A 15,506-nucleotide genomic window follows, 5' to 3' on the forward strand; every position below is an offset into this window, starting at 1 on the left:
AGTCACCCTATGAACTTTTAACTAAGTGGTAGAAATACAACAGAAGAGAAAAGAATGTAAGATATACACACTTACCATCAAAGTAAAAAAAATTTAAGTACCATGTAAATGGGACAAACTAATTGCCCTAAGATGGCAAAGAAAAGAATCACAAACAATTAATTAAGAAGACATATTTGTGAAAACATATTTCTGTAAGACAGAGAAGAGAGTATTGGGGAATGTCTCCTTTAGCAGGCAGAAGGTACCAGAAAAAAGGCAATCATTGACCGAAACAGGTCATCAATAATCAAAGTATTAAGATAATGCAGTTTGTGAAAATCAGAGGGAAAGAACGTTTCAAGGAGATTAAAGTACTCAAGCAAATACAATGCTACAGACAATTCAAGGAAGATAGAAACTAAGAAAAGACCTCTGAATTTGGTTACCAAATGGATCCTCTGAGATTTTTTTTTAACTGTAGTTCTTGTCAATTGCTAAGGGCAGAAGTCAGACTGCAAAGAAGTGTTAGAAGCCACAAGTGAAGATACCAAATGTATTTTCTTCTTTTGGAAGACATCAAGATGAAAATATACACCTTCACCTCATCACCTAACAATTGTGCATGCCCTCCATAAAAGTGAGGGAAGCCAAAAAATACGTGTTGTGCTTGCTGGACAGTATTTCCTGTGCTGATTGTACTAAAAAGCTATAGTGCTAGATTAAAGTCTATTGCATCTGTGAGTATGGCTGCCACTCTGAACCTGTGACCAATTGCTGGTGGTGAAGCAGAAGGGAAGAAGAAAAAGAGACCATAGTTCACAGGGGTAGCAAACGCAAGAAAGGGGGCTTTCATTATTAATGTTTTTATAAATAGGGGAGTCCTGTTTGTTTATAGTCAGTTCATTAAGAGTAGGAAGCATAGTCCAGATAATTCAGGATGCTAACTCCAGGGAAAAGTAACATAAGTCAGAACCAAGAACCTACGTAGAGCCATTAGATTTAGAAAGAGACAAAAAGACCAATAGTGAAGACACAGAAAAACTTAGTCGCTGAATACGTTATGGTAACAGACACAGAGAAACTGGAGATGATGAAGGAATTTAACTCGACTAATGGTAATTTTCTCAAAAAATAAATAAATGAGGTCATGATTCTTAAAGGGAATCTGGGGTAGGATTGTATATTTAAAGAGGGTTATGGTCTAAAATTGTTGTTGAAGGAAATACATTAATTCCGTATTTTGAAACTAACACAAATAACAAAGTTTTTTTTTTTTTTTTTTTTGAGATGGAGTTTCGCTCTTGTTGCCCAGGCTGGAGTGCAGTGCTGTGATCTCGGCTCACCACAACCTCCACCTACTGAGTTCAAGCGATTTTCCTGCCTCAAGCCTCCTGAGTAGCTGGAATTACAGGCATGCGCCACCACACCAGGCTAATTTTGTATTTTTAATAGAGATGGGGTTTCTCCATGTTGGTCAGGCTGATCTCGAACTCCTAACCTCAGGTGATCCGCCCACTTTGGCCTCCCAAAGTGCTGGGATTATAGGCGTGAACCACCACGCCTGGACATAACAAAGCTCTTGCATGAATAATCATCTACACCTCTCCATTCCTGAAATATTTAAAAGTCTAATAAGGTCCTAGTTATCATATTTTTAATATGCATGTTTCAGGGAATAAATGTGTATATAAATACATACATACATATATAGAAACCCTGCTATTCCCTAAAACAAGCAAAACTACCATAGGGCACATTTTCTACTGAAGTATGTAGTTTCATCCTAAATTTAAAAAGACAAATTCAAACATGTAAAAAGCTACTATGAATAACAAAAACTTTACATCAAGAAAGTTACAACATAAAACTATACTACTAATAATTACTAAGAATGTAAAAAGGCACTGATCCTACTAACAAATTTTACTTACATCACAAGCACACCACTCTTGGAACATGAGTAAAATATTCTTCAATTGCATCTGTATAGCAATGGCAGCCTCCCAATCGGGATCCACTTCAATGTGTTGCCCAACCTGTCTTCGGATTTCTTCCATTCCCTGCAATTAAAAGTTAGTCAATATCTACCTGTTTGGGCCCTCTCTCTTTGCTCTGCTCTTGGCAAAATACAAAACTGTCAGGATTCACATGCATATATGCATAATATTTTAACATGTTTGTTACACTGGGTCAGAATGCATGGGTTCAAATCCCAGCTCTCAGGTGTATGCTCAGGGTTAGAACATGAAATGCAAAGCCCAGCCCTGTCTGGTATTTCTAGCTGTGTGACCCTGGGCAAATTATTTCTAAGCTTGGTTACTAAATGGATCCTTAGAGATTTTTCCTAAATGCAGTTCTTGTCAATTGAAAAGGGCATAAGTCAGACTCTAAAGAAGTATTAGAAGCTAAGAAGTGAAGATACTAAATGTAGATGAATTCAGAAGGTTTAGGAGATGTCAAGATGAAAAGAGGTACCTTAGCCTCATCACCTAACAACTGGGCATGCTTTCCATGGGTGAGGAAGCCAAAAAAATATGGGTTGTGCTTGCTGCACATGCAAGTAACCCTTACGTGTAAAATGAGAATATTAATAGTAACTACGTAATAAGATTGCTATAAGGCTCAAAAGAGATCATGCATGAAAAGTACTTACTAAACATTTATCAGACGGTAAGCATTCAGTAAACATTAACAGAAGTAGCGATAGTAGACCGGGCCCAGTGGCTCACGCCTGTAGTCCCAGCACTTTGAGAGGCCGAGTCAGGCAGATCACAAGGTCAAGTGAGCAAGACCATCCTGGCCAACATGGTGAAACCCCATCTCTACTCAAAATACAAAAATTAGCTGGGCGTGGTGGCGCACACCTATAGTTCCAGCTACTCAAGAGGCTGAGGCAGGAGAATTGCTTGAACCCAGGAGGCAGAGGTTGCAGTGACCTGAGATCGTGCCACCGTACTCCAGCCTGGCGACAGAGCGAGACTCCATCTCAAAAACAAACAAACAAACAAAAAAAACAAAGTAGTAGTAGTAATAGTAAACTAAGGTATATAAAAAGATCTTTCAAAACAGGATGAGTGTGTCAATATTTAAATCTCGTTTCTACTTTGCTGGATAAATTCTTTCTTGTATTAAAACCAAAATTTGCTTTAAAAAGACCGGAGTTAAATTTTTAAAAATAAATTTCTCTTACTGATGTACAGAAAAATGATCATACCTGCATACAGGTAAGAATCTTCAAAAAAGATCGAAAACCTTCAAGGAACTGCATTCTTAATCTTTCTGTCCATATTGTGGGTTTGCTGATCAGGATATACCTATTGTTTCAAGAAAGAAAGAAATATTTCACTTCTCTATTTTGAGATAATTTTAAAGTTCTCAGGGTTATAGACAATGTTGATTTATAAAAATTATGGATTGCAATTTCTTACAATAATTAGAAGCTCTGAGTAAAGCTAGAATTATTTATCCTGCCTTATTTTAAATACAATCAGTAAAACATGAATGCTCTAGAAAAGGCAGATAACAAGCTAACCCTGACTTCACACACTACATTCTCAGAGGTTAGTCTGATTAAGTGAACCTAGAACTGACCAAGCCTGTTACAGCTAACTCTCAACCACAGTACAGATTCCCTACAACTGTTTCTACCTCCAGGAGGTAGAAAATCTGTTCCAAATCTCCTGAAAACCTGGAAAAAGGATGTAAGCACCTGTCATCTTGACTTGCACATCAGGATGTACTAGTTTCAAGAGATACTCATTTTAGCCTGTACTTTGTATGATCAATATTTCTTTTGACTGTAAAGACAATGACTGTTTCACATACAATGGGAACAGTGTTTATCATGAAATGAGTTATCAGGAAGTAATTCACAAGTATTAAACACTATTTTGCACTTGACCAACGAGAATAAGTTCCTGTTATATAGCAGGTATTGGGAACAAACATGGACAAGATACACCTGTTCTGAAGTTCAAAGTATAGTGAGAAAAACAGACACATACAGTAGACAGAAATTCAATGTTAAACACTAAAAGAATGTATAAAGGAAGTAGGTACATAAAGACAAAGCAAGAAAAAAAAAACATTTTTTTGAATTGTAAAGATAGGATTGTGGCTTAATTTTTCTCACTCTTTAGATACCATTAATATGTAAATGTACATTAAAAATAGAATCATCAAAGGAACTTCTCAAAGATATAACAGAAATATGCTAATTACCATCTAAATCTTTTAAAGTAAAAGATAAAAAAGATTAAAATTTAGGCCAGGCGAAGTGGCTCACACCTGTAATCCCAGCACTTTGGGAGGCTGAAGCAGGTGGATCACAAGGTCAGGAGTTCAAGACCAGCCTCACCAAGATGGTGGAACCCCACCTCTTTTAAAAATACAAAAATTAGCCAGGTCGGGTGGCAGGAGCCTGTAATCACTGCTACTTGGGAGGCTGAGGCAGGAGAATTGCTTGAACCTGGGCGACAGAGGTTGCAGTGAGCTAAGATCCTGCCACTGCACTCCAGCGTGGGCAACAGTGCAAGACTCCATCTCAAAATAAAAAAAAAGATTAAAGTTTAAAATCTGTCATATTGAACAAACGGCATTCATGTTTTGTTGCTTTCTAGAGCACTACTACTCAAAGTGTGGTCTACTACCCCGTAACATCAGCCTTACCTGAGTGCTTTTTAGAAAGGCAAAATCTTGGGCTCTAATCAGACTACTGAATAAGAAGCCTCTTCCCCCACCCCCGCACTCCAACCCTGTTTTTTTTGAAACTTGGCCTTACTCTGTGGCCCATCTTGGAATGCAGTGGTGCGATCATAACTAACTGCAGCCTCAAACTCTCAGGCTCAAGTAATTCTTCTGCCTCAGCCTCCTCAATAGCTAAGACTACAGGCACATGCCACCAAACCTAGGTAATTTTATTTTTTTGTAGAGACAAAGTCTCACTATGTTGCCCAGGCTGGTTGCAACCTCCTGGCCTCAAGCAATCCTCCTGCCTCAACCTTAGAAAGCACATGAGCCAACGCAATCAGCCCCAGAATCTGAATTTTATAAAGCTCCCCAGATGATTTGCTTCTGCACAGCAACGGAAACTATCAACAGAGTGAAGAGACAAACAACAGAATGGGATAAAATTTTTGCAAACTATGCATCTGACAAAGTCCTAATAGCCAGCATCTATAAGGAACATAAACAAATTTAGAAGAAAAAAAAAAGAAATTAAAAAGTGGGCAAAAGATATGAACAGAACACTTTTCAAAAGAAGACATACATGCAGCCAAACAATCACATGAAATGAAGCCCAACATCATTGATCATTAGAGAAATGCAAATCAAAACCACAGTGAGGTACCATCTCACACCAGTCAGAATGGCTACTATTAAAAAGTAAAAAGTAACAGACGCTGGGGAGATTGCAGGGGAAAAGGAATGCTTATACACTGTTGGTGGGAGCATAAATTAATTCAAGCATTGTGGAAGACAGTGTAACAATTCCTTGAACACTTAAAAACAGAAATACCCAGCAATCTCATTACTGGGTATTCATCCAAAGGCATATAATTCATTCTGTTACAAAGACACATGCACACATACGTTCACTGCAGCACATTCACAATAGCAAAGACATGGGATCAACCTAAATGCCCATCAATGGCAAACTGGATAAAGAAAATGTGGTACATACACACCGCAGAATACTATGCAGCCAGAAAAAGAATGAGATCATGTTTTTTTCTGGAAACATGAATGGAGCTAGAGGCCATTATCCTTAGCAAACTATCACAGGAACAGAATACCAAATGCCACATCTTCTCACTTACAAGTGGGAGCTAAATGATGAGAACACATGGACCCACAGAGGGAAACAACACACACTGGGGTATATCGGAGGATAGAGTTTGGGAGGAGGGAGAGGATCTGGAAAAATAACTAATGGGCACTAGGCTTAACACTTGGGTGACGAAATAATCTTTACAACAAACCCCATGACACAAGTTTACTTAGGTAACAAGCCTGCAAATGTATCCCTGAACTCAAAATAAAAGTTTAAAAAAAAAAAAAAAAGCAGCTCCCCAGATGATTTGCATTCACATTAAAATTTGAGAAGCACTGATCTAGAAGACAATTTACATTTTTGGTTTCTCATAGCTCATGAGTGACCTCTATAGATTACCTACTAAGTAAAGAAGATACAAGAGATTGGAACAAACAAAAATGAAAGGAAGAGAAGGAAAAGGAGTCTGTAGAAAAAAATATGTGGCAAAAGCAATGGGAAAAGAGGAAGAAAAGCGTGGACAGGGTGAGACAATAAGAGACTGATTTGGTTTGAGAGCGTGCTATACTTTCTGGAAATGGAACACAGGAAGAGGTTGAAGTAATAAAAGAATAACATTGTTCCTCAATAGAACCAAGGTTCAACTGCATCTCTTTTCTAAGTTGCATTTCCACAATAAATTAGCAACTGAGAAACCAAGTACCCCATGAGATACCTCCCATGGAGCAAATGACAAAACTAAATTCATAGGCATATATTTTTTAGACTAAGAGAGGTAGTAATCCCTCCCTTCTATATTTCACTAGGCAGATCTCAGTTATAGTGCTGTGCTCATTTCTTGGCACATAAACAGTATACCTGCACCCAGAACAGGTTCAGTAGAAAAGGATAATGATTTAGAAGTAATTTTAACCAACATGAAATGGGAACAGTTAAAGAAATAAATGTAACTTAATGTATAAAAGACTTGGCAGATATGATTGCTGACTTTAAATACTTCCTCAAGTTAAACGAGAACTGAAGTTGTTCTGAATGGACAAAGAGAGAACTAGAACCAGAAAATAAAAGCTACAAAAAAGATGTTCAATATGCAATAAGAAACTTTATAATAGTTGGAAGAAGCTATCCAAAGTTGGAATGTGCTGTTTTGAGAGAATGAAAATTTCCTACGGCAGGCTGAACAGAGTACCTACTAGTACCAACAAAGTTATTTCATGCTGAGGTACAGTCAGATAAACAAACACAGGCTAAACTATGAAAACCTACAAATTCTGACAGAATTTAGACTTTATCTTGGAAACAAAATACATTAAGTGTGGTTATTTTCTAACTTATTTAAAAACAAGGATTCGGGGGAAATTAGTAAATAAATATGTAAGGAAAGACTAAGATGTGACTGCAGAATTTCTACAATGAGAGACTGAGAAAACAGTGAACACAAATTATTTGCTAAATAAAGGGTTTTTGTGATTGGTGTTTTAGGCCAGGTTTCAGAGCAGGTTTTGTGTTGCTGTTTATGTATCCTGTGAGGCTACGTGATATAATGAAAGGAACATGAGTTTTACAGATAAAAATTGTTTATGATCATATCTCAGTTCTGCCACTTACTAGCTTTGTGACCTTAGGCAAATATTTACAATCTACAAAGTAAGATTGTATCAACTACCTTCTAAGAATGCTGCAAGAATAAAATCAGGTAAAATAACCAAAGCTCCTTGGCACATAGTTACTAATAAACAGGATCCTTGTGAGAGTGAATTACACAGTACCTGTCAAACAGGGTCCCAAAATGTGTTAATTTTCCCTTCCTCTGGTCACAAGAGATATCCATATTTAGGATGGGGTGTAGGGGAGGAATCGTAAGCATCAGAAGATTTAAAGTTGCCTTCCAAACCAGGGACCTTAAAGTTCTACTACAAGGGCAGGTATTTAGGGATGTGCTGGCTCGAAATTATTCACCGTAGAGACTAACTATAGTCAGAGACTATATGCACCACTTATCTGGATATAAAAATAACTCAGTTACAAAAATGCTTCACAGTAATGATAGCCACGGTACAGAGATTCTTTTTTTTTTTCTATAAAGTAGACCAAGGATATTCACTGACTTAACAATAACTTTAAGTACTGCCATTAGCAGTTTTTGTTTGGCACATCTCATTTTTGCACAATTTGGATAAGGAACAAATTTCAATCACAGTGGCTACATATTGATTAACTACTGAATTTACCTACCATCTCTACTTATACTGAAGATAAACCAAAACAATTTACTAAACTTTATTTTATTTTTTTAGAGATAGAATCCCACTCTGCTGCCCAGGCTGGAGTGCAGTGACAGAATCATAGTTTACTGTAACCTCAAACTCCTGGAGTCAAGTGATCTTCTCACCTCTGCATCCTGAGAAACTAGGAATAAAGGCTTGCACTGCCATACCTGGCTAATTTTTATTTTTATTTTTGTAGAAACAAGGTCTTGCTATGCTGTCCAGGCTAGTCTGATATACATGCAATTTTTTAAAATGGAGTATTTTCAGTCTGTGGTTGGTTGACCCACAGATAGGGAAATCAACTGTATAGAAAAAAGGGAGTTTAAAAACCATTTATAGCTAGGTGTGGTAGCTCATGCCTGTAATCCCAACACTTTTGGAGGCCAAAGCAGAAGGACTGCTTGAGCTCAGGAGGTCGAAATTAGCCTGGGCAACAAAAAGTGAGACTCCGTCTCTACTGAACAATAAAAAATTAGCCAGGTGTGGTGGGACATGCCTGTGGTCCCAGCTACATGGGAGGTAGAGGCAGGAGGATCACTTGAGGCCAGGAGGTTGACACTACAGTGAACCATGTTTGCATCACTGCACTCCAGCTTAGGCAACACAGCAGGATGCTGTCTCAAAACAAAAAACAAAAAAAAAAAAGAATATAAAATAAATAAAAGAAAAAGAAAGAAATTTACATCAATAGATTATCTGAAACTATGCACAAAGAGACTATATAGGAAGGACAAAACCAAAGCATGTAAATGGAAGTGAGTGAAAAGTAAGGTAATTACGATGGAAATGCATTTGGTGACCCCAGGAGACCCCAAGTTCCTGTAAGAGGCCTCTCCACAATACTTTCTTTATCAACCAGGTTTTACAACTCAATAAGAAGCCTTTACTGAAGACATTTATTAACACAAGGCAGTAACAGTTCTTTGTACTTGCCATCATTATAAAGAGAATTCTAGATAAGTAAAATGATCAGCAGATTACTTATAAGACAGAGCAAATAAGCACACTGAGTTTAACAGGTGCCTTCACTTTTAACTTGAACAACTTACTTTAGGTCACATATTACTGCATATACTCTTCCCAATTTGTCCTGGCTATAACCCTGGAAGTTGAATTTATTGTTCCTGTCCAAGTACTCAGGCAAAACTTCTAGTAGAGTTTCAGTAATGACAGAGATAACATTCTGCTCTTCAATAAGATGTCGAGCCTGCAGAATATTTCAAGAATATTGTCTTTAGCATTAACTCATTGTGGTATGGACTTGATTTATTCATTCATATGGTTAGTAAGTCATTTTTAATAAATGTTTGTTATTGAATGTTAAACACAGTCCTTAGTCTCACTGAATAGCAACTACTAAGAAGTTATTTTCTAAAAGGAAAAATTCCCTACTCCTCCATAACTAGACAACATATATTTGGATACCCCAAATCCATTATATATATTATCTAGATAAATGTTTATCATCAGTAATCACACAATTAAGTCGAGTTTGTGGTGGCTCAAGCCTGTAATCCCAGCACTATGGGAAGCAGAGGCAGGCAGATCACCTGAGGTCAGGAGTTTGAGACTAGCCTGGCCAACATGGTGAAACGCTGTCTCTACTAAAAATATAAAAATTAGCCAGGCATGGTGATGTAGGCCTGTAATCCCAGCTACTTGGGTGACTGAGGCATGAGAATCACTTGAACCCAGGAGGTGGAGGCTGCAGAGAGCCAAGATCATCCCACTGCAACTCCAGCCGGGGCGACACAAGCAAGACTCTGTCTCAAAAAGAAAGAAAGAAAGAAAAGAAAAGTAGTATACAAAGGAAGCAGAATCTTCCACTCTCCTCCCAGGCCTATGTACCACCATCTCTCCCAAATGCTTGACAGACACACCCTTCAGCTTCTTAGTTTTATCTTTCTCTATCTGCCTACAAACTATCCTTAAAATATTTTTGGTATTGAAAAGGCAACATTCCTAAGTTACTAAGGTACTCTAGAAAGTATGAAACCAGCTCTAGGTGTTATCTGCATTGACTGGGACATGTGAACCAAGGCAGTGCTTAGTTAACTAGTCCTTGGGTACCAATGAAGAAATCACATAGCCCAACTTAGTGATTCTAATATTGTTCTAATTTGATTCAACATTAAGTGAAATTCTTACAAAGCAAAACAAGTTTTACTTGGGAAGACTGAAAAGGAATAATCAATACATACCAGAGTAGGAACAGTAAACATCTGAACTGAAAGTGCAGTTATAGAGATACTTCTGTCATGATCATCACTGATATATTCTTTCTGCAGTTGTTTATAATACTGAAATATATAATCAATTACAAATCACTACTAAAGACTTTAAAAAATCCCAATTTTAATAACTTCTACAAGTTTGTTTCTATCTATAAAATGTCAAGTAATATAATTCCTATTTATTAAGGCAAGATATTATGATCAGCAAAAATATCTTAGAAGGAGAAAAAGAACAAATCAAGTAAAAATTCACCTACTCAATTTAGCAGATAGGAGTGAAAACTATTAAAACATATACGGGGGCGGGGGGGCAGTTAAAAAAAAACAGTAACAACAAACAAAAAAAACAATAACAGAGGACTGTAATGGTATACTTTATCCTTTCTCCAAACAGAATCTGAGGCAATCTTTAGTAGCTTCTACTCTAATGGTATAGGGCAGGAGATATATTCAAAGTATTTAACAGCTGATATAACCCAGAAAAACCAACCAATCAGATTGAATCCAGCCTTAAACAGAATGGATCCTGGCTGTAAATAACTTCTTTCCCATACTGGTGCATAACAGCTGCAAAACAACCCTGATATACTGGGAGAACAAAAATAGTAATATACTCAGTCACATAATAAGCATCTATATGTGTAAGGCACAAAATTGGATACTTAACCTATGTAATTAATTTCACCCTCTGGAATTCCTACAAAGTTTAAGGGGTAATCATGGTGTACGAAAAAAAAAATCATCTAAGTAGGGAGATTAACTTTTGTATAAGAAAACAAAATTTCATTTCAGATCACACATATGGTCCAATATTCTATATCTAAAGAGTTTTATAAGAGAAAATCTTGAGTTGCCATCACTGCTGAAAGGTAAGACATACAACAAATGTCTTAGTTAGTCTGAATATAAAATCCAAGGAATGCAGGTATCTTATCCCACAGTGTTATTTGCCTACAACAATCATTATTTCTTTCTCTGCTCCCAATTCCATCTTCGGTCCTATATGTATCTTAAGTCTTACAGAATTGCCTGCAACTCAAAATCAGAAGAAACCACCAAGTATTCATTGGATACTTTTATATAAGGCAAAGTAAAAGATTCAAAGGAGTCCCTGATTTGTATAACCTTGCAATCTAATTTGGCAGATAGACAAAAAAACATAATAAGGTAAGATATATACGATAGATTAATAAAACATTAAAAAGCTGTAAAGGTTAGCCTTGCATTTTAGCTTCCAACAATTAAATAGACCTCTTGGCCACCTAATTCCTGCCCCCTGCTTTAGCATGCACATCTGTTCTTCTTTTCTGCTATCCTTTTCAATTACTCACTTCTATTCTTACTATAATTTTACTAACAGGCAAATAAATGATTAGAAAGATAGAATGCACATGTGAATGTGATAACCTCCCTTTGCTCTGGGTCAATAGGTTATTTTCCACCTATCTCTTCTCCAAGAATGCTGTTTCCATACCACCAAATGATATTTGTGAAAATATTTATGTAATGTATGAGAACGAACTTTTTTTTTTTTTTTGAGATGGAGCCTCCCTCTGTCACCCATGCTGGAGTGCAGTGGCGTGATCCTGGGTCATTGCAATCTCTGCCTTCCAGGTTCAAGCGATTTTCCTGCCTCAGCCTCTTGAGTAGCTGGGACTACAGGTGCCTGCCACCATGCCTGGCTAGTTTTTATATTTTTAGTAGAGACGGAGTTTCACCAGTCGTCCAGGCTGGTCTTGAACTCCTGACCTAAAATGATCCAGCCGCTTCGGACTCCCAAAGTGCTAGGATTACAGGCGTGAGCCAACCTGCAGGGCCAAGAACTAACTTTTGACAAAGAAATAAATAATGACATTTAATTCTTGATTCATAATTATCCCTGTTTCTATTAATTCATTTATAAAAACTGCCTATTTCTATTTATTGATAACTAATTTATAAATAATTACCTTCACAAATTCCATAGCAAAGAGTTTTTTGTATTCCATCTCCATAAAAAAACTGCTGAAGATCAATTCATGAAGGATCTTACGGGCACCTATAGATTATTTTGGGGAGAGTGGGGGAATAAGAGGAAATCACCAAGGCAAAAACAAAAAACATTCCAGCTATTAGAGTGGCAGAATATTAGAATTATTTCATATGCACCTCTCCCACCACTTCATCTTACACTTCAATTTATCCTCTCCCAACCTTTTTATTCTTTTTCTATTTAACTCAAAAGTACTCTAATTCTGTAATTTTCCTTCTCCATGCTTTTAGCTTTTCTCTTGACTTTTGTGTTTTGTTCTTCATTTAGATTTTTACAATGAAAATTAACAGCTTTTTTTTTGCCACTCAATAATGGCACTATATGAATATATAGATTTATGTATAGACATATACATATACACTCTTTTTGACTGGCTCTCACTAAATGAAAAGACTCTGTACTTAAAAGACAACATCCCTGGGTTTTAACACCAAAGAATACATACTGACTGGTTAAACTTTATATTCACATGTAATATCTTATCAATCAAGATCACAGATTTAATAATTAATTTAATAAATAAAAGATATTACAGCTCTACTTTAAGGTCATAATCTTCCTTTGCTTCCCAACAAACAGCATAAGCAACTGTCTACTTACCTTTATAAAGCTTTGCATCCCAAAGCATTAACCTGCTTATGAGACAGGGATTCTCTGAGCCAGGTTCTTCTCTAAGGCATGCTTGGCAAAAGATCTGCCTAAAGTCACCTACAAACAAAAGAGGTCACACAATTAAATAACTTGTATTCTTTTTTTTTTAAATAGAGATTGGTCTTGCTCTGTTGCCCAGGCTGGTCTTGAACTCATGGGCTCAAGCGATCCTCCTGCCTCGGCCTCTCACAGTGCTGGGATTATAGTCATAAGCCACTATACTTAGCTATAATTTTTATTCTTATAATATTTTTCCTAAAAGTACATTTCCTATAGTAACATATAAAAAGACTAACAGTAATCCTCCCACATTTGATGTAAAGAATAATACTGTCAATATCAAAGACAATAACCAATAAAAAGATAGTACTTGATACTGTGCACTTGAAATAATACCTTATGATATTATGCATCTGAAATGCAACCCTGAAAATTAATGAAGTGTATAAACCAAAAAAAACCTTTATTTCATACACAAATGGCATTTTAAAATTTGTGGCTAAAAAAACACAATATTTTATCAGAAACAAGAAAAACAGGAGGTATGCTTACTTGAATAGCTCATAATTTTGTTCATCCAGGAACCAAGACGCAAAGCAAATTTCTGATGAGCCATAATCTCTGAGTGTAATACTTCTACATGAAGTGGATGTTGAGAGACATTTTCTGAATGACTCTACAAATGAAGGGAACAAACCAAAAAACTAGCATTTAAAACTTGCTTTCAGCTGAGGGATCTAGACTTCAAAAAAAGAAATCACATAACCCTGTCAGTTCCAAATCTCTGCATCTAGGTGCCCCAAACCACTTCAACAATATCACTCAAATCATTCTACTTGGGTTCTTATAGTGTACATTTGTCTTTAACGTCTCTTTTTCCCCCTAATTCAGGAAGTTACCTTTATATCTTCCTTTGCTTCCTGGCAAGCAGCATAACCACCTGCTTTAACAGCCCGACGACCCTAATTATAGACAAAAGTGAGAATTAGGTAGTGAAATGATAACCACAATCAATAACCAATATGTAGCCCAAAGACTTAATGAGCTCTCAATTACTAATCACTTGTTGACTAAAAGTTTTAAGATACTGGAACAATACCTGAAAGACAGATACAAATGTTTCACACCTTTATGAAGTATGAGAACTTTCAACACCTCTAGGAGAGACGTTCTGTAATTTAAGATACTGAGTTTCTTGCCTGCAAGAATGCCAGTTCTTTAGTTACTGTAGTGTCCTCTCTACTTATATGAAACAATGACTCAGGTTTTCTAAACTTCCGCTATGCGTTTAAAATATTCTTTATGAATGAATTCACAGCTCCTTAACATGTATCCTAATATATACTTGTGGCCCATTCACAGGCTGGAAGTATAGCTGAACTATTGATTCCACCAGTCCTGGAGGCAGTCATGCAAGGTCTATGTAGAATTTCCTTGTAGCTCATTCTTTTACCCATCTATAAAAATTTATCATTTTCTATGTGTGCCATTTGAATAAAGTCAGGAAGCACTGTCTTCCTCATTTAACCTTTACAATCACCCTATGAAGAAGGTATACCCCATTTTACAGACGACAAAAAGAAAAACAAAACAGAATTAATATATCTCCAAATCAGAAAGTTAGCAAGTGACATTCAGAGATATATGACAAGCAGTTCATCTCCAGAGTCCGCACTTCTAGCTATCCTATAATAGTCCCTCTTAAGCTCCTTAGGACATAAGCGTAGGAACTATCCAAATATATTTGGACTACTCATTACACCAGTAAGGTTGCCATTACAGAAAAAAAATGCACAAAAACCCAGGCCGTAAGAGATTTTTTTTTTTTTCCATAAGAGATTTTTAAAAGAACAGATAAGATAAGAATAGTTCTATGAACTCTAGCTCAAAGACCTTATGTGATGCTGGCAATTAACCTAAAGCAGTGGCTCTCAATAAACGGGGGGAGGAAAACGACCTCATATTCATATTTTTTGGCTGCTATCAAAAAATGACAAGAGAGTTGGCTGCTGATCATGGCGGACAGGAGGCAGGACTAGATTGTAGCTCTGACTCAGATGGATGGAGCAGTGCATGGAGACTCATATCATGAATTTTAACTCCAGAACGACCGCAAGAACAAATCAGGAATCCAGAGAGGACCCACAGACCTTCTGAAGGAAGCAAACTGCTCCTGCAGGACCTGGGAGACACCCCAAATACTCACTCTCACTACTGGCTATCTATCCAGAGGAAGCCATTATACGAAAGATACTTGCATATGCATGTTAATAGCAGCACAGTTCATAATTGCAAAATCATGGAACAAACTCAAATGCCCATCAATCAATGACTGGATAAAGAAGCTGTGGTCTATACACATACACATATGCGTGCATGCACACGATGGACTACTACTCAGTCATAAAAAGGAATGAACTGACAGCATTTGCAGCAACTTGGATGAGACTGGAGACTATTATTCTAAGTGAAGTAACTCAGGAATAGAAAACCAAACACCATATATTCTCACTGATATGTGGGAGCTAAACTATGAGGATTCAAACACACAAGAATGATAGAAT

At 36.8% G+C, this 15,506-nt stretch overlaps 1 protein-coding gene across 2 annotated transcripts in view; it reads right to left on the reverse strand.

Moving 5' to 3' along the window:
* The window catches only part of UBR1 (ubiquitin protein ligase E3 component n-recognin 1), a 147,003-nt gene that overhangs the window by 87,422 nt on the left and 44,075 nt on the right, over nucleotides 1–15,506 (reverse strand). For both annotated transcript variants that reach the window (XM_012442285.3, XM_012442286.3), the window contains exons 7-14: nucleotides 13,842–13,904; nucleotides 13,495–13,618; nucleotides 12,892–12,999; nucleotides 12,209–12,297; nucleotides 10,227–10,325; nucleotides 9,075–9,232; nucleotides 3,197–3,296; nucleotides 1,914–2,042 (exon numbers count right to left, since the gene is read on the reverse strand). In XM_012442285.3, the coding sequence (XP_012297708.2) occupies nucleotides 1,914–2,042; nucleotides 3,197–3,296; nucleotides 9,075–9,232; nucleotides 10,227–10,325; nucleotides 12,209–12,297; nucleotides 12,892–12,999; nucleotides 13,495–13,618; nucleotides 13,842–13,904 (870 nt within the window). The remainder of the gene's footprint in view (nucleotides 1–1,913; nucleotides 2,043–3,196; nucleotides 3,297–9,074; nucleotides 9,233–10,226; nucleotides 10,326–12,208; nucleotides 12,298–12,891; nucleotides 13,000–13,494; nucleotides 13,619–13,841; nucleotides 13,905–15,506) is intronic.

This window comes from Aotus nancymaae, unplaced genomic scaffold (assembly GCF_030222135.1).
Source record: "Aotus nancymaae isolate 86718 unplaced genomic scaffold, 86718_ANA_hifiasm-v0.15.2.pri h1tg000062l, whole genome shotgun sequence".
Lineage (NCBI taxonomy): Eukaryota > Metazoa > Chordata > Mammalia > Primates > Aotidae > Aotus > Aotus nancymaae.